The 22954-nt window shown below is 41.4% G+C and overlaps 1 protein-coding gene, 1 long non-coding RNA gene and 1 other non-coding gene across 28 annotated transcripts in view; 1 reads left to right on the top strand and 2 right to left on the bottom strand.

Moving 5' to 3' along the window:
- Positions 1–6463: 6463 nt before the first annotated feature.
- On the bottom strand, positions 6464–9033 carry LOC134808535 (uncharacterized). Its single transcript, XR_010151713.1, has 2 exons — positions 8938–9033; positions 6464–8237 (listed from the first exon to the last, which is right to left on the bottom strand). It is a non-coding gene; the product is annotated as an uncharacterized LOC134808535 (long non-coding RNA).
- A 1525-nt stretch (positions 9034–10558) lies between these two features.
- Positions 10559–22954, bottom strand: part of TCF12 (transcription factor 12) — a 366336-nt gene continuing 353940 nt past the window's right edge. For all 26 annotated transcript variants that reach the window (XM_016927652.4, XM_063795006.1, XM_063795008.1 and 23 more), the window contains 2 exons: positions 16465–16618; positions 10559–12918 (listed from right to left, as the gene is read on the bottom strand). In XM_016927652.4, the coding sequence (XP_016783141.1) occupies positions 16476–16618 (143 nt within the window). In that variant the 3' untranslated portion in view covers positions 10559–12918; positions 16465–16475. The remainder of the gene's footprint in view (positions 12919–16464; positions 16619–22954) is intronic.
- LOC112205777 (small nucleolar RNA U13) lies at positions 20513–20616 on the top strand. The gene has a single exon (XR_002939863.1). It is a non-coding gene; the product is annotated as a small nucleolar RNA U13 (small nucleolar RNA).

The following is a 22954-nucleotide window of genomic DNA, read 5'->3' as shown; positions in this document are numbered from 1 at the left end:
GTTCGCCCTTCTAATGCCTCCCTCCTGGTCCCATGGGCCTTTGCCAGCTGATGTCACGGCACAGTGCTATGTCATGGGTCTGTGCTATGCTCCCTGTTCTGCTCTCTCTTCATGGTGTGGCTGGTCCCCAGAAGGACTCTGTGGCTTGGGACTGCTCCCCAGATGTCCCTCCTGTCTCCACATGGGCCTTGTTGCTCTGGCTGAGCAGAAAACAGCCTCCCCATTCCCCTGGCCCCACACCAAGGCGGGGGTCAAGGAAGGTTTCCAAAGGGACATTTGAGCAGAATCTTTTCCTTCTCTCCTTCCCTTTCTCCTTTCCCTGCCTTCCCATCTCCCTTCCTTCTTTCTTTCAACTTTTTATTACGAAAAACTTCATTTTCAAAAGTAAAGTGTATAATGAACCCCCATTTACCTATCTCACCCAGCATCAATGCTGATAGACCGGGCCAATCTTGTTTCCTCAAAACCCCCTAACCCCACTACCCACCCTCCAACACTGGATGGTATTGAAGCGGATTCCAGACAGCGATTGTATCATTCTCTCTGTAAACACTTCAGTGTGTATCTCTAACAGACAAGGACTTTTAGAAAAACATAACCACAGTATCACATCTAAAAGTATAAACAGTAGTCCAGTCAGTGTTCGAATTGTCTCATAACTGCACTTTTTAAAGTGGCTTGTTTGGATCAGGATGCTGAGCAGACAGACTTGAAGGGATTGAAGGGTGACATATTTTGGTGTGGGTGTGGGCTGGTGGTGGTGACGGGGAAGCACATTCTCACGATTCTTGGACACTTGATTGGCCTACTGCAGACAGCAGGGATTCCCTTTTTTTTTTTGTATTTTTTTTCTTAGACGGAGTCTTGCCCTGTTGCCCAGGCTGGAGTGCAGTGGCATGATCTCAGCTCACTGCAACCTCCGCCTCCTGGGTTCAAGCGATTCTCCTGCCTCAGCCTCCTGAGTAGCTGGGATTACAGGCAGGCACCACCATGCCCGACTAATTTTTGTATTTTTAGTAGAGACAGGGTTTCATCATGTCGGTCAGGCTGGTCTCGAACTCCTGACCTTGTGATCCGCCTGCCTTGGCCTCCCAAAGTGCTGGGATTACAGGCGTGAGCCACTGGCCAGGACTCCCAATTTTTATTAACCTCTACTGAACTCATTTTCACAAATCATTGCTCAATTGTTTCCCTGGCCAATTGAGACTCAGGGGTATGTCACTTCCTCCAGGCAGCCTTCCCTGCATCCTGGCCCCCAGTCAGCCCGGGCAGGTGTTCTTGTTCTATAACTGAGTTCACTGTCTTTCCCAGGTGACACTGTTTGTAGCTCCCTATAATAAGTCTTCCTCAGGGGCAGCATGTGCGAGACACAGTCGGGTCTATTAGACATGTGCTACTGAATAAGGAGGAGGTCAGCCCTCATCCATTTCTGATTTGCTGCCCTGTGGGTTTGCTTTCTTTAGGTGGGTTAGGAAGTGCCTCCTATGTGCCATGCATCTCTGAATTCTTCAGTTAATTCTCACAACCATCATGTAAGCTGATACGATCATTAATTATCCCCACTTCACTGAAGAGAAACCGAAGCTCAGCATGGGTAAGTTGATTGGCCGAACCTCACAGTTGCCACATTGAAGGTCCCTCCTATCTCCTATTGCCCTACCCACCACCAGGGAAGAGCCATTTGGGCTGCTGGTCCTGGCTGGAACATTCTAGAAAATGCCCACAACAGAACATGATGGCTCCTGCCTCTCAGCTGCAGGAAGTGGTTCCTTTCACTATTTCTGCTCAAGTCTCAGGGCCACTACCCCCTCCCCATCCAACCTTTCTTCCCCAGCCCAGTGGAGCTGAATTCTCCCCTGCTTGCATCCTCAGCCTCTGGTGGCTAAGCAAGCCTACAGCAGGTACTTCAAAGCTTCCTGCTTAATTGTGCCTTCCCTGCCCATCATTAGGCAGAGAGTAAAGCAAACAAATTAAATGCACATTTTCTTCTGAGACCCGTGCAGGATGGCACTGGCACCGTCCTCGGTGTTGTTTGTGCTGATGGGCTGGCTGCCCAGCTTTGGACTGGGCAGGAAGCACTTTGGTGCTGGGACATGCTTACCTGTTTCTTCCTCCTCCACCCCTGGACAGAAGGTCGGTGGTTCCTGGAGAAGAATAGTTCCTTTGTGTTTTCTTTCCTTTCTTCCTGTGCCTAATTAGGAATTATGCTTGGGAATCAAGCTAATTAATCTCTGCCAGTTCAGGGTGAGATCAAGCTGCTCACACTATCAGTGTTGATCAATAACTCACTGCTGAAAGAATTTGAAAAACAACCCCACTCCTTTCAGCACAGGCTTTAATGAGGAAGAGGTGGGATGGCCCCAGGGGGAGACCTGGAGCAGGTAGGCAGAGGATCGTCTGGTGAAGCTACTACCCATTGCCTTCTGCATGTGAGAGAGCCCCCCCGCAGGCAGGGCTTTCTGACGCCCAGGCCCAAGCCAGGGGTGGGAGCTTCATTATTGTGCTGCCTTGTTGTGTAACCCAACTTGTCTTGAACTGCTGAGGGTAGTCACTGGGAATACTCATAAGATGGTAGAAAACATGGCCAATGGCTGGGTTGTATTTCAGGACAAGGTGACCCCTCTGGCTTACTGATCAGAGGCCAGCCAGAAGCCTGCTCCCAACACTAGGCTGCCACTTCAGCCCAGCGACGACCAAATATCCAGGAGAAAAGATGCAATCTTGCAGGAAATAGAGCTGCAGAAGGCCCGGAGAATGAGAGAAAGCAAAAAAGCCCATAGGGCTGCAAGGGACAGGGGAAGGAAGGACCTCACCCTGGGAGTAGGAGAAAGGTGGTCTGGTTAGAGCTTGTACAAAATTTGTGCTGTGTCTTGGGGTCCTCATGGCCTAGGCAGGTATCTTAGTGTGTTTTCTGATGCTATGACAGAATACCTGAGACTGAGTAATTAAAAAAGAATAACAGAAATTTATTTCTTATAATTCTAGAGGCTGGAAAGTGCAAGACGGAGGGGCTGGCATCTGTTGAGGGCCCTTGTGCTACATCATCCGTGGTGGAAGGCGGCAGGGCAAAACAGCCTGGGAGGAGAGCCCTCATGACCTCTTATCAGGCACCCCCCCTCAACACTGTTGCATGGGGGATTACGTTTCCAACATATTCGAACTGTGGCAGAAGGTTAGATCTTCAGAGACATAGAGATGGCCCTTGCCTTTAGAGGGAAAGATGCAGTTGTTTTTCTTCCAAGGAGACTATCAAGAAGCCAGAGAACCAAAAACAGTGATAACTGAAAAAGAACTCTAGGACTGAAGGAACTTAGGATGGTTTTTAAAATTTTGGAAGTCCCAGCCTATGCTGTATCAAATAGATTTAAAAGTTTTTTTTGTTGTTGTTGTTTTTTATTTTTTGAGACTGAGTCTCACTCTGTAGGCCAGGCTGGAGTGCAGCCTTGCTCTGTGGACCAGGCTCACTGCAACCTCTGCCTCTGGAGTCCAAGTGATTCTCATGTCTCAGCCTCCCAAGGAGCTGGCATTACAGGTGCACGCTACTATACCCAGCTAATTTTTGTATTTTCTATTAGAGACAGGGTTTCACCAGGTTGGCCACGCTGGTCTCGAACTCCTGACCTCAAGTGATTCTTCTGCCTCAGCCTCCCAAAATGCTGGGGTGCTCGGCCTAAACATTTTTGTAATTGACAAAAAATATTCTATGTATTTATTGTGTACAACATAGTGTTTTGAAATATGTATACATAGTGAATGGCTCAACTGAGCTAATTAACACATGCATTATCTCACATAATTTTTTTTGTGGTGAGAACACAAATACACTAACTATAGTCCCCATGTTGTACAACAGATCTCTTGAACTTATTTCTCCTGTCTCACTGAAATTTTGTGCCCTTTGACCAACATCTCCCCAGCTCCCTCACTGCCCCACCTCTCGCCACCCCCAGGCCCACCATTCTACTCTTTGCGTCTATGTATTCAATTTTTCTTTTTTCCCCCAAGACGGAGTTTCGCTCTGTCTCCCAGGCTGGAGTGCAGTGGTGTGATTTTGGCTCACTGCAACCTCCACCTCCTGGGTTCAAGCAATTCTCATGCCTCAGCCTCTTGAGTAGCTGGGATTACAGGTTTGTGCCACCACGCCTGGATAATTTTTGTATTTTTAGTAGAGATGGGGTTTCACCATGCTGGCCAGGCTGGTCTCAAACTCCTGACGTCGTGATCTGCCTGCCTTGGCCTCCTAAAGTGCTGAGATTACAGGCGTGAGCCACCGCGCCTGGCCTCAATTTTTTTTTTTTTTTTTTTTTTACATTCCAGATACAAATGAGATCATGTAGTATTTGCCTGGGCTATTTCACTTAATATAATGTCCTCTGGGCTCATCCATGTTGTCATATATGACAGCATTTCCTTCTCTTTTAAGGCTGAACAGTATTTAATTGTGTAAATGCTTTCTTTATCCATTTATTCACTGACGGACACTTAGGTTGATTCTGTATCTTGGCTATTGTGAATAATGCTGTAATGAACAAACACAGGAGTGCAGATTATTTCCTTAACATACTGATTTTATTTCCTTTGGATATATACCCAGTAGTGGGGTTGCTGGAGCATATGGTAGTTCTGTTTCTATTTTTCTGAGCACCTCCGTAATGTTTTCTATAATGGCTGTAGTAATTTACATTCCCACCAACAGTGCGCAAGGGTACCCTCTTCTCCACTTCCTTGCCAACACCTTAACTTTTGTGCATTTTTTTTTTTTTTGAGACACGGTTTCACTTTGTCACCCAGGCTGGAGTGCAGCGGTGCAATCACAGCTCACTGCAGCCTCAAACTCCTGGGCTCAAGTGATCTTCCTGCCTCAGCCTCCCAAGTCACTGGGTCTACAGGTGCACGCCACCATACCTGGTTTTTATTTTTTGTGGAGACTCACTTTGTTGCCCAGGATGGTTTCGAACTCCTGGGTTCAAGCGATCCTTCTGCTTAGGTCTCCCAAAGTGTTGGGATTACAGGCATCAGCCACTGTGCCCTGCCATCTTTGATAATAGCCATTCTGCCATGTGTGAGGTAATATCTCATTGAGGTTTTAACTTTCATTTCCCTGATGGTTAATAATGTCGAGCACTTTTTCATATACATGTTGACCATTTGTATGTCTTTCTTTTTGAGAAAAGTCTATTCAGGTCCTTTGCCTAGCTTTTAATTGGGTTCTTGGTTTTCTTGCTATTGACTTGTATATTTTGGATATTAACCCCTTATCAGAATGTGTGGCTTGCAAATATTTTTTCCAGGTTGTCTCTTCACTGTTGATTGTTTCCTTTGCTGTGAAGCTGTTTAGTTTGATATAGTATTATTTGTCTATTTTTGCTTTTGTTGTCCGTGCTTTTGGGGATCATATTTAAAAAACCATTGCCCAGTCCAATGTCATGGAGCTTTTATCTTGTTTTCTTTTATTTTCTTTTTTTAAATCTTGTTTTCTTCTAGCAGTTTTATAGTTTCAGGTCTTATGTTTAAGTCTTTAATCCACTGTGAATTGATTTTTGTATATGGTATGAGATACAAGGTCTAATTTCATTCTTTTGCATGTAGACAATTTTCCCAACACTATTTATTGAAGAGACTGTCCTTTCCTCATGTGTGTTCTTGATACCATTGTCAAAAATCAATTTTCTGTAAATACACAGACTTCTGGGCACTTTATTCTGTTCCACTGTCTATGTGTCTTCTTTGTTGTCAGTACTGTACTGTTTTGATTACTATAACTTCTTAGTATATTTTGAAGTCAGGTAGTGTGATGCCTCCAGTTTTGTTTTTTGCTCAAGGTTGCTTTGGTTATTTACGGTCTTTTGTGGTTCTATTCAAATTTCAGGATATTTTCTATTTCTGTGAAAAAAGTCATTGAAATTTTGATATGGGTTGCATTAAGTTTGTAGATCACTTTGGGTAGTATGGACATTTAAACAACATTAATTCTTCTAATTCATGAACATGGTTTCTCTTTCCATTTATTGGCATCTTCTTCAATTTATATTTTATAGTTTTTAGTGTATCAGTTTTTCACCTCTTTGGTTTAATTTATTCCTAAGTATTTAATTTTTTTAACTTTTCTGAATGGGATTGTTTTCTTGATTTGTTTTCAGATAGTTCACTGTTAGTGTATAGAAATGCTATGAATTTTTGTATGTTGAATTTTGTATCCTGCAACTTTATTGAATTCATTTGTTAGTTTTAAGTTTTTTGGTAGAATCAATAAGGTTTTCTGTATTATAACATTATCTTATCTGCAAACAGGGACAGATAAACTTCTTCCAGTTTGGCTGTCTTTTCTTTCTCTTGCATAATTGCTCCGGCTAGGATTACTATGTTGAACAGAAGTGGCTAGAGTGGGCATCCTTGTCTTGTTTCTGATCTTAGAGGAAAAGCTTCCAACTTTTCACCAGTGAGTTAGGATGTTAGCTATGGGTTTGTCATAGATGCTTCTTTATTGTGTTAAGGTACATTCCTTCTATACCAAATTTAATACGATCAAATACATTAAAATATGCTCAAGTTCCACATTAAACAGCAATTTAGTTTTGCTATAACAATTTCGTATGACTTTTGTAATTGTATTTGAAATTAATTTCATTTTGCATTTGTTTTTCTTTTGGCACCGTAATATTTTTTCAGATTGCAAACATTTTCACAAGCTTTGAAAGACTTGGAAATCTTGCACATGGTGCTCACCAAGCCCAAAGACAAAATGGCTCAGAGACCCTGGGGACCCAGCGTAGTGGAACACTGACCCTCAAGAGTGAGAAAGGAGACCCTGGTAGAAGACAGCAGAGGTACCACATGACAGTTTGGGGAAGGGATTGAAGGTCTGCGTCAAAGAGAACAGAAAACCTCTCCAGGTTGTCTTTTGGCAATAACTAAAGAGAGAAAGATAACAAACATAGGAAAGATATTTCTACTCCCATACACATCCTCCAGTATAGGCACACGTAAGAAAGCCTAGGGCTGAGGGCACTCACAGGGAAACACCTCCAAATGATGAGGACCTTGTGAGTTTCCTAAGCCAGGTGGCCACAAAGATGCGTGGACAATCCACTGACCCAGCAAGCAGGGAGTGTCACTTGTCCTGTGAAGAACACCAGAATACAGTTGGCCTTTCTAATCTGCATGCAGGTCCCATATCCAGATTCAAGCAACCATGGATCAAAAACATTGGGGGAAAAAAAAAACTAATGATAAATTAACAAGGGGCCAGGCGCAGTCATCTATAACCCCAGCACTTTAGGAGGCTAAGGTGGGAGGATAGGTTGAGCCCATAAGTTTAAGATCAGCCTGGGCAAATGTGGAGATTCCAACTCTACAAAAAATAAAAAAATTAGCTAGGCATAGGGGTGCACTCTTATGCTCCCAGCTACTCTAAAGGCTGAGGCAGGAGGATTGTTTGAACCAAGGAAGTTGAGGCTGCAGTGAGCCATGTATTTGCCACTGTACTCCAGCTTTGGCAATAATGTACGACCCTGTCTCAGACAACAACAAAAAACCATTACGGGCTGGGCATGGTGGCTCATGCCTGTAATCCCAGAACTCTGGGAGGCCAAGGCAGGAGGATCACTTGAGCCCAGGAGTTTGAGGTTACACTGAGCTAGGATCATACCACTGCACTTCAGCCTGGGTGACAGAGCAAGACCCTGTTTTCACAACAAAACAATGCAATACTGAAAATATCACAGACGAAAAAACCAACACAGCATAATAACAATTTACATAGGATTTACATTGTATTCAGTATTATGAGTAATGTAGAGATGATTTAAAGTATGTGGGGGGATGTGTAGATTGTATGCAAATATCGTGCCCTTTTATATAAAGGCCATGAGCATCCAGAGATTTTGCTATCCTTAGGGGATCGTGAAACCAGCCCCCAACAGACACGGAGAAATGACATTACTAAACACAGCAACTTTATGGGCTAGTATCCAGATTACATAAGCCCACACCAGAGCCAAAGAAGATGGAGGAGGAATGGGATTCATTCTTCCAGACAATACGTGTAAGTTTACTTGACTGTGGAATGCCAAGGGAGAAGGAACTGCAATTTTTAGAAGACTCATTGGCCCAATGAGATCAGCTATTGTCTCAGTGACTTCAGAAGACCCTTTGGTTTTATTTTGCTCTTTTGTAGGAAGAAGATGAGGTGCTGTGGAAGCCATGAGGTGCACCTGAGGTCTCCCTTCAAAGACAACCTGTTGGGAAAGAGTGGTTAGCTGTTGGCTTCCGGCTGCAGCACTTTTGTTGCAGTGTTCAAACTGAGGCCTCAGTCTCCCCATGTAACTCCCAGTCAATAACTGACCAAAACGGGGACACTGATACTTTGCCATTCCTGCCCAACACAAGCCTCCTTCACTGGCAATCTTTGTGCCAGAACACCCTCACTGGGCTGCTTGGGCCTTCTTCAGAACTGCAGGCAGCCTGAGGCTCTCCCTACCTAATCCTCCTTCCTTACTTGCCCTTCTTTTAATGTCAAACCTGCAGCATGGTGTGAAGACCATCCCTGTCTACTTTTGATTCCTTGCCCTTTTGTTTTTCACAGGTACATCTCCTAATAAATCCTTTACCCTTCTAACTTCCTCTTGGCATCTGCTTCTTAAGAACCCAAACTGATACAGCTGTCCACCCACACAGTGTGACTGGGTAAAGCCTACTGGCTCGCTTTTTTTTTTTTTTTTTTTGAGACAGAGTTTTGCTCTTGTTCCCCTGGCTGGAATGCAATGGCGTGACCTCAGCTCACTGAAACCTCCGCCTCCCGGGTTCAAGTGATTCTCCTGCCTCAGCCTTCCAAGTAGCTTGGATTACAGGCACCTGCCACCACGGCTGGCTAATTTTTGTACTTTTAGTAGACACGGGGTTTTACCATGTTGGCCAGGCTGGTCATGAACTCCTGACCTTGTGTGATCCGCTCGCCTTGGCCTCCCAAAGTGCTGAGATTACAGGCATGAGCCACCACGCCTGGACAGACTCACTCTTTTGAAATGTGAAGGTCTAAAAAAAAAAAAAAAAAAATCCTCTTAAAATGCAGCCATGGGAGGGCACTGAAAAGAAATGCAGTGTTTCATTGGATGGCTGCAAAAGAATGTAGACTCCTACAAAGATGGGTTGACATCTTCTGGGGGTTTATTTTACCATTTACCTCTGAGAGGATGGCTGAAGAGGAATCATCCTGGGAGTTGGTTATAATATTATTTATTTAAAAATATTTATCATTTATTAAGTACTTCTTAGGTGACAAGAACCATAAGAGCTTTCCATACATTGTTTCATTCAATACTTACACAATTCTAATGTTATCTCCATTTTTCAGATAGGAAAATGAAGTTAATCAGATGTTGAGCTTAGATTTGAATCGAGGACTATGTAATGCCAAAGCTTAAGATTCTTTAAGTCACACACACACACACACACACACACACACACACACACACACGACGTGTGTTTAAATTTTGAGTTTCCAAGGAAAAAGAAAACATGAACTATAGAAAAGAAAAATGAAATAAAACAAATATGGAAGAAAATGAAGACACTGAGTAGAAGCAGCCTAGAAATCTGCAAAGAGAAAGAGAAAGTCAAGGCAGGGAGGTTTTGTAGGGAAAGTTGTAAGTGTCTTGATCTGTTACTAATTATGTGTTCTTAGAGACATACAATCTGAGTCTCAGTTTTCACAGATATATTAATGAGGTCATTTACTAGATGGTCTCTATATTTTATTTCAGCTCTAAGATTATATATTTTCTTCTTAGAGCTTTTTATTTATCGTTTTGTATAAAATCAACTTAACAAGTTTAATAGTTTTCACTAAATCCCACAAGAAGCAAAATGTTCTGTTAGGCACCCAATGTGAACAGTGCATTTCATAATTCACCAAGAGAAGCAATCTGCCAGCATACCAAGAAGATGTGACAATTGCCATGGGTTTCGCACACACGGGTCCTACAAAAAGTCATTCACTGTCAAAGAAAAAGTTTGTCTAGTTTGTTTGAGGTTCTTGCTTGGCATGAAGTCCTCATGGATAATCACTATGCTTTTTTTGTGGTTAAAAACTGGGATAAAAGCAAATTTTTGATCTTTTAACTTTTAAACAGTAAACAATACCATTACTTAATTATGACACTTTTTTTGTGAGAAAGGGTATGGGGAAATGTGAAAAGTGCTTTGAAGAATAACTTAAAAAGCCTCTTTTGAGTCTTTTTCCATCTTCTTCATTTTTCTCTGTATCTACAAATGAGTAGATTTTCTGTAACTACTAATTGCTGTTTGGTCAATCTTTAGGAAAAGGTTAAAAGGTCGCTGTCGGTAGTGAGGGCAAGAGGAGAAAAGCACAAGCTAGAGAAGCTCTAGACCAGATTGCCAACTTAGCTCCACAAGCCTGATTCTGTCCTGAAGGGTTTCCCAGATAATGTCGGTAATGCAGTTAGGAAAAGCAGTGTGAGTGTTTCTGGGACGAATGAGATGGAGAAAATAAAACAAAATACATTATTATTTGAGAAAGAGAAATGTAAAAAACTCACTATTTTACTGTGTTAAAAAAAAGATGGCACATTTATTGCTACATAAATGTTATATACATATTGTGTTTTCTGTTACAGTGACAGAAAAAAATTTGAACTTCTTGCTGCTGGTTGAAAAGGTTTATCAATAATACCTTGAATTTGACACAGGATACAAATCTGCAATAAACCAACAATGGAAACTGGAGAACAAGATGAGAAGCAATTCATCTCCAACAATTAGCTCTTACAATACTCCATAGGTACTACACGGTATGCTAGAATCCTACTATGGTCTTAAAATGCTATTGTAAATTTCTGATATTAATGAACAGGTTATGGTAAATAACCCTACATTTTTTACTACCTAATATAATAAAATAAAGTAAGAAACTTTTTACTGAAAACTTTTTGATTTCAAAAATCTAGAAAGAGTAATATTTAGAATTCAAGAAATTTTCTTACAAGATTATTGTATAAAAGACTAGCTACAGTGAAAAATAAGCCAAATGTTTTTTTCTTTCTATTTTATGAAGGAAAGCTTCTGGGCATACTGCAAAGTCTAATATAGCGAAAAAGACAACAAGCTCTGAAGAAAAAAAGGCCAGGCAGTGGCATATGTTCACTCACACATCATAAGCAACAACTTCTGTTTAGCTGATTAACACTGAAATGAAGAACAAGGCCACAGATAAGAGTCCGATGTAACTGGAGAATATATGCAAATTAAAGTAACCAAAAAGTCCACTAAGTTCACAAATGACTGACTTGTTAGGAATCATCCTGATTAGAGTACCAGAAGTTCTGTCTTGTTTTTGTTCTTTCAAATTAACAGAAATCTTTAAGCTACATAGTGATTTGGGTCCTTTCCTCTGTGCTGATTGCCACTGTTGATATTGGCTATAAGGAATTATTAAGCCAAGATACCTCCTTTAGCATGTTTTTCTCTCCCAGGGTTGTTGTGGTGGAAGACAGGTTTCATGGAAGTTCAAAGTGATTATGTCTTTTAAAACAACTCCTAAGGATTAGAGACAGAGAGTGCCTTAATGAACAGTATTAAGATGGACTGACAAGTACTGGTTTAATGCTAATCTGGCTCATCATTTTGGGACAGGGGCAGATGGTTTGCAGTTGATTAAATCACCCACTCAATTCTTCCCCATTGACCAGCCATCCAAATGACAGAGAAATAAAGGCTAGGATAAGGAAACACGGGTGACCATTGCTCTTGTATTCCATTAGGTAATTAGCCTCAGAGTGGTGTGTTCATTTATCACACTACCTGCCTTGGTGACTACTGGGTTTTGTTATGTTCACCATAATCACAGCCTGAAAAAATCGTCTTTGTATTTTAAATGTATTTTGTGCTTACTTACAGCTAACACTTTACAAGTACTGTATGTAGTACTTACTGCTTGGAAAACAAAGCGATTTCTAAAAAGTAGATTCTTCCCTTGTAATTTACAATTTTGCTATTACAAGCTTTCCTATGAGATCTAGAAGCTTGAAAAGTCTTGGTTATTATTAGAAATAAAGCAATGTTTATTTGGGGGAAAACCTAGAAACAAAATTTCCCCTTTTAAAATGCTAGCTAGGCTATGGTCACAGATGGTCTCTGCTTACCACTGTAAGGTAAATGTGCAAAGCACACAGGGCTGCACGGAGGAGGCTGGACTGTGACCATAAACTGTTCAGATTTAGAGATCAAATATAACACCCACAAAGAGAAAATAAAAATAAATCAAAAAATGAGAGCAAGAGAAATGCTATACCAAGTAATATTTTCCTATTTCATGGAAAACGCTATTCATATGGCAAGAGGATAGGAGAGGGCAACAAAAGACTTTTCCCTTCCTTTTTAAGACACTAATAGGTATGCCGGGAATGCTAAGGGCCAATGGTTGTCACTGCTTTGTTCTCTGCACGTGAACCGCTTTAATGTATGCTGGCATCAGCTGAGTGTAGATCAGCTTTCCACATTAACTTTTTCCCTTTATATGTAGACCTTACAGTTTCATAACAATAAATAAAATTTGTAGTTACAATGCATTTGTCAATTCAGTTTAGGCACAAGGCAACTTCCACGGTGAGTGGAGAGATCGAGACAGTCTCTGATTGTGCAGAAGCGACACACTGCTTGCAACAAAAGATTTGTTGCAAACATCTCATGGGCTGATGTTCTATCTGATGAGCTTCCTATCTTCACTTCTGATGGAAGTGTTGACCAGTTGCTTTGATCGTAGGATTACATTTGAGTTTCTTGGTTCAAGTGTTTTGTTTTTTCTTCTCCCTCCTGTCAGGTTTGTGTCTTCAGATAATCTGAGTTGTCCAAGTCCTTATGAGGAGAGGTCACCTTCTATCTAGCCTACTGATAACTCTGGAACTGTGGTAGGGACAGCCAAGGGAGAGGACAATACCAGTTAGTACATAATTGTTAAAAATAAAACACCTTCCCCCTCCCACCAACAAAAAAGCTGGTATTCCTCATCTATATCCAGGTCTGCACTAAATCTGTAGTCTGCTAAGTGACTTAATGAACTTTTTCCTTTTAAGGTATACTGAAATGGTTTTACTTGATGTGTATGGTAAGGTTTTTTGTTTGTTTGTTTTCAGACAGTGTCTTGCTCTATCACCCTTGCTGGAGCGCAGTGGCATGATCATGGCTCAATGCAGCCTTCAACTCCTGGGCTCAAGCAATCCTCCCACCTCAGTCTTTGAGTAGCTGGGACTACAGGTGTGCACCACCACACCCGGCTATATGGTAAGATTTTTAAAGGAGATCATGCGATTACAGAATCACAAACCATAGGAGTATAAAACAGCTGCCGCAATGATGCAAACCTTCATTTTAATAACACTCAAGTTGGCAATAACTGAGCTCTGAGGCGCTACTCATTCATTCCTCAGTAGAGAGACAATGGTAAAGCCCTCAATTTGCTGCTGCCTCCACTCAACCACAGTGTTAATAGTTTACATTTATTTCATCTAAACTGAGAGCACCTGAGGTCAGAGGCTACCTTGCATTCATTTTCATATTGGTCCCAGTTCCTGGTCCACAGTAGGTCCTCAACAAATGTTTGCTATTTATTAAGAATATTTTACTCTATTAGTACAAATTCTATACATACTTATGTTCCCAATATAATATATATAGCAGTAACTCTGAAATTTTCTACTTTAAATTTTTAATAAAATAGTTTTAGATAGAATCATAACTTTTACTTCCTTATTAAACAATAACCACAGTATTGTTTAGGTACACAGCAATGCTCTTAGGGATGGAAAACTAAGATATTCAAAGCTACTTGGCCTACATTACAGGATGGCAAATTTTTGTACGTTTATAACCAGTCATTCTGTGGTCATGTCTTAGCCATTTTGATGCTAGTAGCATTGTTCCTGCTGCCCTGTCTCTTGCTACTTTTAATCTGCTATCCAATTTATGAAACCAGATAACTATCTTTATGAAATTAGCAACCTTAACACATATTCTAAGATGAAAAACACTAGCCTATACAATCTATGGAACAAAGTGCATTCACTACATGTCTCATATCTTGATGCCTTTTTAAACTTAAAAGAATTCTTGATCCTTTTTTGATAGGTGGGAATGCCCAAAGTTTAATTTTAACCTAAGTGGGAAAATTTCCACATTATAAAGAGATAAGGGTAGAGCTATGAGAGCAGTATGAAATAGAGAAGTAGTAAAAGCACAGGAAGTAAACAGAAGGAAACGAGATGAGAATAAGAAGACAAAGCTGAACGAGTAAGAGAGACTGAGAAGAAAACAAGAGGAAATGGGTAGAACTAACTAGAGCGAGACAAGAAAAATAAGACACAGGCTCCAAGAGAAGTGTTAGGGCAGAATGCCTAGTGCTCTTTTTCACAGCTTGGTGATTATCTGGGACCTGAGCATAAGTTACCTCTCCCATCACTCTTCTTTGAAATAATCTATCAGTTTAGAAAGTCTCTTTTGCACTGAGAAATAGTGGCATGGTTTTATTTTAAAACTGCAAAGTTAATTTTTTGGCTGGGCTCAGCGGCTCACGCCTGTAACGCCAGCACTTGGGGAAGCCGAGGTGGTCGGATCGCTTGAGGTCAGGAGTTTGAGACCAGGCTGGGCAACCTGGCGAAACGCTGTCTCTACTAAAAATACAAAAAAATTAGCTGGGCGTTGTGGTGTATGTCTGTAATCCCAGCTACTCAGGAGGCTGAGGTGGAAGAATTGCTCAAACCCAGGAGGCGGGAGTTGCAGTGAGCCGAGATGATCACACCATTGCACTCCAGCTCAGGCGACAGAGTCAAACTCCATCTCAAAACAAACAAACAAACAACAACAACAACAACAAAAGAACAACAAAAAAACCCCAGAACAAACAAAAAAACTTCAAAGTTTATTTTTGAAGCAAAAATACTTACTGTTTCATAGTAGTCTATATTTTCTACAGAGTATGAAACAATGATCTAGGTTTTAGAGGATCTGTAAACTAGCTCTTGCCTAAAGTCCCTGACATGTACAATCTGTTAGATTGCTGGATACTTTTTGTGGGGGAGGTGGTTTGAGGTTTTCTCCAGTGTGCTAATGTTACAGTTATAACTGACTTACGAAATAACTGCCTTAACTCTTCTTTTCTTTTACCCTAAATGAAACCTTCTTTGTGGTCTGGTTTGACCCTATATGTAGTCTCATTTGACCCTATATATATAGTGGCGGTAGGAACTAAATCCCTCAGGAAAAGGTGAGTTACTAATATTTGTAGTTTATCTATCAAACAGTCTATCAAATTCCAGACTTTCAGTTCAAAATGAGATAGCCACAAAACTGACCAAATGAAACTGCACTTGATATTTTTTTCTGTTCCACACCCCGCACTCATCTGCCTTTACTTACTACTTTTAATCTGTTGATAAAATTGGGGAAAAAACTACATACTGCTGAAGGCAGATTATAAAAATGAAGTTACCAGCTGGGCGAGGTGGCTCATGACTGTAATCCTAGCACTTTGGGAGGCTGAGGCGGGCGGATCACCTGAGGTCAGGAGTTCGAGACCAGCCTGGCCAACATCGTGAAACCCCATCTCTACTAAAAATACAAAAATTAGCTGGGCATGGTGGTGCACACCTGTAATCCCAGCTAGTCTACTCGGGAGGCTGAGGCAGGAGAATTGCTGGAACCTGGGAAGCAGAGACTGCAGTTAACTGAGATCGTGCCACTGCACTCCAGCCTGGGCAACAGAGCGAGACTCCGTCTTGAGGAAAAAAAAAAAATCACAAGGAACTGAATTGTGTTTAGTCCATGAAAAGGAAGATATAAAGAACAGTCCTTGAACAAGTAAAATTCCACCAGAGAGAAGGGCGTTCTGGCTCTACCATATATAATAACTTCCCATTCATTAATAGATTCTAGAGGGTGTTAACTGATGTGCTTGCAAGTGGGGAAGAAGCATCGTATCATAAACTTGCATTATTGATCCAAATAGAAGTGATAACTTTTTCATGTATAAAGGCTTCATGACAAAAAGCTAGATAATTGGCAGAAAACTGGTTGATGATATAGTCAGCATTTCTGAATAAAGAAATGAAGAACATGAGTGGTAACAAGAGCGTTTTCTGATGGTTGAGTCATTGTACTATTTCTTCTTGGATCAGGAAGATACTCATGTAAGAGAGTACACATGATGACTCCGAACAGAAGAACCAAAGTCACAAGATACTGCTACACTTTGAAGAAAATGCCAATTTGCTATAAAATGACACTGGCTCTCTAAGTCTGATAATGTAACAGAAAGACAAACTGTTATATTTCAAATTACATGTGACCTTTACAATGGCCACTGCTCACTAGAGAATTCTGTTCAAAGATTCTAACCCAGTTTAAGATGAATCTTAAGGTTATTTCCTTGCTGTTTCTTTTCAAACCCGTACTTACCTGGCTGATGTTTACATATGACCCATAGGGTTGGTAGTTTCACTAAGCCCAGGATGGGTTCCTGGCAGTGTGGTTGGCGGCTCTGCCGATACGGCAGAAACTTTTTCTTCTTCCCTTCTCTTAAGGCAGGCTGCTTTGGGGTTAAGGTTCCTCTCTGAAACAGGAGGAAAGAATTTTTATCACTATGGTTTTAAGTTATGAATTAGGTCTCAAGCTGAACAAATTGCTGTTGTTTTGTGTAACTTCATTTCCATACTAAGTACCATCACATAGAACAAACAATGTGCTCACATAAAACCTCAGCATTGAACTGAGCCTCCAGATTTATACTTCTAAGTGACCATTTTGTGTTTTCTTCATTTTTTGCTTATGATTTAGTTTTCTAGGGTTTGATTTGATTTAAATCAAAATGCTACTCTTCACTCAAACATTTTGGCAAATGCTGTTGTTATTAGGCTACCAAGTCTCTTCAATGTCCTGCTAAGACACGGTACACTGAATTGACATGAATGCTGACATCTTGTACTTAGAGAGAGACATCTGTGCTTTATCTAAAATGTTACCAGTTCAGAAAAGGATAAAGTAAGAGATATCCTCAGCTATTCCTCTAAAGCAGTGGTCCCCAACCTTCTTGGCACCAGGGACTGGTTTCGTGGAAGACAATTTTTCCATGAACTGGGTGAGGGGGGCTGGGGGGAAGGGGGCAGGGATGGTTTCAGGATGATTTCAGCACATTACATTTATTGTGCACTGTATTTCTATTATTATTACATTGTACTATAAAATGAAATAATTATACAACTCACCATTAAGTCAGTGGGAGCCCTGAGCCTGTTTTCATGAAACTAGATGGTCCCATCTGGGGGTGATGGGACAGAATGACACATCATCAGGCATTAGATTCTCATAAGGAGCAGGCAACCTAGATCCCAGATCCCTTGCATATGTAGTTCACAATAGGGTTCATGCTCCTATGAGAATCTAATGCTGCCGCTGATCTGACAGGATGTGGAGATGCAAATGATGGGGAGTGTCGGTAAATACAGATGAAGCTTCGCTGGATTGCTCTCTGCTCACCTCCTGCTGTGCAGCCAGCCCGGTTCCTAACAGGCCACTGGTACTGGTCCGTGGCCCAGGGGTTGGGGACCCCTCTTCTATAGGAAATGTGCCAATTCGAGGGAGAAGGACAGATAGGTGGAGCACATCTTACTTTCCTACTTTGATATATATGTGAAACAAGATGAATGAGTTGGTCTTTCTATTGCTGGAGGTGTTATTAAAAGGGTGGTAAAAACCTCTGCTGCTTCTTATAAAAGATAGCAAACAAGACTGCATGGGATCTGTGACACGGGCATTTTCAAAAGAGGTTAAAGAATAAGCTGAGAGGTACAAGGATCGCTTGAGCCCAAGAGTTGTCAAGGCTGCAGTGATCGTGCCACTGCACTCCAGCCTGGATGACAGAGCGAGACCCTGTCTCAAAAAAAAAAAAAAAAAAAAAAGAATAGGGTGCTACTGTGAGAAATAAAGGGAAAGAATATCCATCAGATCAAAAACCCACTGGATCAAAATCTACTTACACACTACTATTCCTGTTGGATTTTTAAAAAAATGAGTTTCAAGCCCAAGATATCCACAGCTTCTGATAAAGCTTTTCATCTGATTATAACATATAGTATAGGTTAACAGTTGTTCCACATATTTTTATAAATGGATTAAAAATGCCCTAATGAATATAATATAAAGGAATCATTTGTAATTAGTCTAGAATGAAAATAGTATTTTTTAGAAGTTGTAATATTTTATGTCAGATTTCTTGAAATGAGGGCATAGCCGATATACCATTAGTACAGCTCCCCTTTTTCCATGTCCCCACCCCACCCTCAACCATTTTTTCAGAGATGGGGTCTCACTACGTTGCCCAGACTTGCCTTGAACTCCTGGGCTGAAAGGATCCTCCCACCTCAGCCTGTCAAAAAGCTGGGACTACCAGCAAGTGCCACTGTGCCGGCTTCCCCTTTAAAGTAGGTAAAAGTGTATTTGGATGTATAAATTTCAATACACATTTACAGTTCACATCCAAGTTTTTAAAAAGTAAACAAAAAACTTCATTATGGTAAACTTAGCTGACTCCTGACTATCAGTGATGCATACTAATAAAATTTCATTTTAGAGTTCTAATTTTCTAAGCCCCTGTATTTAGAAAGACATAGAGCCTATACAACTATAAGGAGGATGAATGAAGGAAGAAAGATACACTCTTAGTTAATTTATTAGGGTAACTAGCAGGAAAAAAGAGCATGTTCATCATTATGCAAAAAATATTAAGAGCTGCTTTCTTAATAAGTAGCTGTGCACCTCTAACAAAAAAGAGTTCGTCCTTCATCAGTTTGTTTTTTATAAGAGACTGTGGGCTGGGCGCGGTGGCTCATGCCTATAATCCCAGCACTTTGGGAGGCCGAAACAGGCGGATCACCTGAGGTCAGGAGTTTGAGACTAGCCTGCATGGTGAAACCCGATCTCTACTAAAAATACAAAAAGTGAGCCAGGCGTGGTGGCGGGTGCCTGTAATCTCAGCTACTCGGGAGGCTGAGACAGGAGAATCACTTGAACTGGGGAGACGGAGTCTGCAGTGAGCCGAAATCGCGCCACTGCACTCCAGCCTGGGAGACAAGAAGAGCAAAACTCTGTCTCCAAAAAAAAAAAAAAAAAAAAAAAAAAGTGAGACTGTGGAGGTTAAAGTCTCATATAATGACCCGAGAGACTGAGAAGATGGCATGGATTAGCATGTAAAACTTAAAGAGGAGAATGTGAGATGTGAAAATTTTCCAACTGAAAAAAGGCTCACATTTCTCTTTATAATGGAAAATTGCTCTTAGCTAACTATGACTCTATCACACCAGGATCTAGGAGACATGATGAGAAATGCTTGGAAGGATAAGCACCAAAAACTCAGTAAATTAGGCAAGATCTTTCAGGCTCCTATATTCAGACAAAGAACACTTCTGGCAGGAAGAACAATACTATGGCAGACTCTAGGAAATGTGAAATAAATACACAACTTTGATTCAAAAAAGACTAAGGCTACTCCTTCATACCTCTTGGTGTGTGACGCAGACCACGGCAAACGTGTGTTAAGTAGCCAGAAAGATCTGGTACTTCTCATTACCTGCAGGGCATGAGAAGTATGTCTTCCCATATTTCAATTAGGGGAATTCTATCTATTGACTTCTTATGTAGCTGAGGACTTGACTCTCTTATAACATCAACTTTGCAACATGTTTATAGCAAAATTTTTGGCTAACTCACTAGTCACTTCTTACATTATTATGACTAGGAAAATATTTATGTTATTATGACTATATGGAGATAGCTGCTGAGGTAAGAATTTTACAGTAGCCTGGGCAACAAAGTGAGACCCTGTCTCTACAAAAATTTAAAAATTAGCCAGGTGTGCTGGTACCCACCTGTAGTCCCAGCTACTGAGGGGGCTGAGGTAGGAGGATCACTTGAGCCTGGGAGGTTGAGACTGCAGTGAGCCATGATTGTGCCACTGCACTCCAACCTAGGCAACAGAGCAAAACCCTGAGGAAGAAAGAAAAGGAAAGGAAAGAAAAGAAAATACAAGACAAGAAAAGAAAGGAAAGGAGAAAAAAAAAAGAAGGAAGGAAGACAGGAGGAAAGAATAAAAAAGAAACAAAGACAGAAATAAAGAATAAGACAAAAAGAAAGAAAGAAAAACAAAGAAAAAAGGAGGAAAGAGAAAGAGAAAGAAAGAGAAAGAAAGAAAAAGAAAAGGAGAGACAGGGACAGAGAGAGAGAGGGAGGGAGAGAGAGGGAGGGAGAGAGAGGGAGGGAGAGAGAGGGAGGGAGAGAGAGGGAGAGAGAGGGAGAGAGAGGGAGGGAGGGAGAGAGAGGGAGGGAGGGAGGGAGGGAGGGAGAGAGAGGGAGGGAGAGAGAAGGAGGGAGGGGGAGGGAGGGAGGGGGAGGGAGGGAGAGAGAGGGAGGGAGAGAGAGGGAGGGAGAGAGAGGGAGAGGGAGGAAAGGTTTGATCCTTTTGTAGTTCATGAGCATGATGACTGGGTGTTCACGAGTGTGTGTGAGATGTGCCACCCTCCAACCTTGTTATGACCTCAGCACATTACCCATCTGACCTCAACTTGGAAAAGAAAAAAAATTTTTTTTACAGTGATTGCTCCCTTGCTCATATAACTGTTTATTTTTCCTATAGTTAATAGCTACTTGTTTTTTCATTTGTTAGTAATGCAAATTCCATCTCCCTAACCCCACCACTGAACGCTCCAAGAGATCTAACAAAAGCCTATCAATATATTTTCCTAAAATCTTGAACACATCATCAATTAATTCCATTTTCTTTCCTTGGAAACCTTTCTTCTGCAGCTAATAGTATTCAATTTTCAATGGACTAGTTGCTCTCTAGGCCCAGTAGCTCTTGTCATGGGATTTATTTTTGCTGTTTTTCTATGTTAAATCCTTTGTTTCCTGGATTCTATAACATTTGTCTTTGTTGATTATGCACTTATTTGGTTAAAGCATATGTTCCAGATGCTTTCTGAAAAAATATACACGAGCCAGGTGTGGTGGCTAATGCCTGCAGTTCCAGACCTGGGAGGCTGAGGTGGGAGGGTCGTTTGTGCCAGGAGTTTGAGACCACCCTGGGCAATACAGTGAAACCCTGTCTCTATTTTTTAAAAGAATGTATATGGAAGGTAAATTTTTAAAGGATTTGCATATCTGAGATAACTTTTTTTTTTTTCTTTGAGACAGGTTCTCACTCTGCTGCCCAGACTGGAGTGTGGTGCTACAATCATAGCTCACTGCAGCCTCAATCTTCTAGGGCTCAAGTGATCCTCCCACCTCAGCCTCCCAAGTAGCTGGTACTTCAGGTATGAGCCAACACATCCAGCTAATTTTTAAATTTTTTTTAGAGATGCGGCCTAACTATGTTGCTCAGGCTGGTCTCAAGTCATCTCCTGGGCTCAAGGGATCCTCCTGCCTTGGCCTCCCACTGTGCTGGGATTACAGGCATAAGCCACTGTGCCCAGCCAACTTTTTTTTTTTTTTTTTTTGAGATGGAGTCTCACTCTGTCGCCAGGCTGGAGTGCAGTGGCACAATCTCGGCTCATTGCAACCTCTGCCTCCCGGGTTCAAGCGATTCTCCTGCCTCAGCCTCCCAAGTAGCTGGGACTACTTGCGCACGCCACCCCACCCAGCTAATTTTTGTATTTTTAGTAGAGATGGGGTTTCACCATGTTGCCAAGGATGGTCTCGATCTCTTGACCTCATGATCTGCCTGCTTCAGCCTCCCAAAGTGCTGGGATTACAGGTGTGAGCCACTGCACCCGGCTGCCAACTTAATTTTTATTTAGAGACAGGGTGGACTTGGCACTGTCACCCAGGCTGGAGTGTAGTAGCATGATCACAGCTCGCTTCAGCCTCAAATTCCCGGGATTAAGTGATTCTCTTGACTCCACATCCCAAGTAGCTGGGACTATAGGCACACACCATGCCCAGCTTATGTGGCATATCTTCATTCTATATCCATCTTTTGATTGTCTGGCAAGGTATAGAATTCTAGGTTGAAACTGGCCAGGTGCGGTGGCTCACGTCTGTGATCTCAGCACTTTGAGAGGCTGAGGTAGGCGGATCACCTGAGGTCAGGAGTTTCAGACCAGTCTGTTCAACATGGTGAAACCCTGTCTCTACTAAAAATACAAAAAATTAACTGGGCATGGTGATGCGTGCCTGTAATCCCAGCTATGGAGGAGGCAGAGGCAGGAGAATCGCTTGAACTCAGGAGGCAGAGGTTGCAGTGAGCCAAGCTCACACCACTACACTCCAGCCGGGGTGACAGGGCGAGACTCGGCCTCAAAAAAAAAAAAAAAGGAAAAAAAAAAAAAGAAAAAAAAAAGAATTCTAGGTTGAAATTATTTTCCTCAGAAATTTGAAGGTGCTGCTCCACTATCTCCTGCAATCCAGTACTACTGTCCAGAACGCTGATGATATTTTGATTCTTGTTTCTTTATCTATAAGCTATTTATATTTTATCTCCAGAAGCTTTAGAATATTTTTTTTACCCTAATGTTCTGAAATTTCATGACTATGTATTTTAACTTCGGGGCATTTAAGAAATCACTGTATTCAGCACAAGATTAGCTCTTACCACTCTTGAAACATGTATACTTCAGTACTTAGTACTTAGAAGTACTTAGAAACAAATAAGTACCACTATTCCATCGACTTTCTATCCTACATGCAGCTTTCGCTATTTCATCTGTTATGGTCTCCTCTCTCATCTGTCCTTGTGGGTTAAAATGAATATCATTTTTATTTATTTTAGTGGGGATGTAGGAAAGATTGCAGTATTATCACTGCATATGCTAAGTCTACCACATTTAACCATCTCATTGCACCAGAATCTCCTGGGGTAAGGTTTGGAAATGTTTGAGAAAAGAAAAGCTTCCGGTGATTC

Source organism: Pan troglodytes, chromosome 16 (genome assembly GCF_028858775.2).
Source record: "Pan troglodytes isolate AG18354 chromosome 16, NHGRI_mPanTro3-v2.0_pri, whole genome shotgun sequence".
NCBI classification, from domain to species: Eukaryota; Metazoa; Chordata; class Mammalia; order Primates; family Hominidae; genus Pan; species Pan troglodytes.
This window is presented reverse-complemented; position numbering and strand designations above follow the sequence as displayed.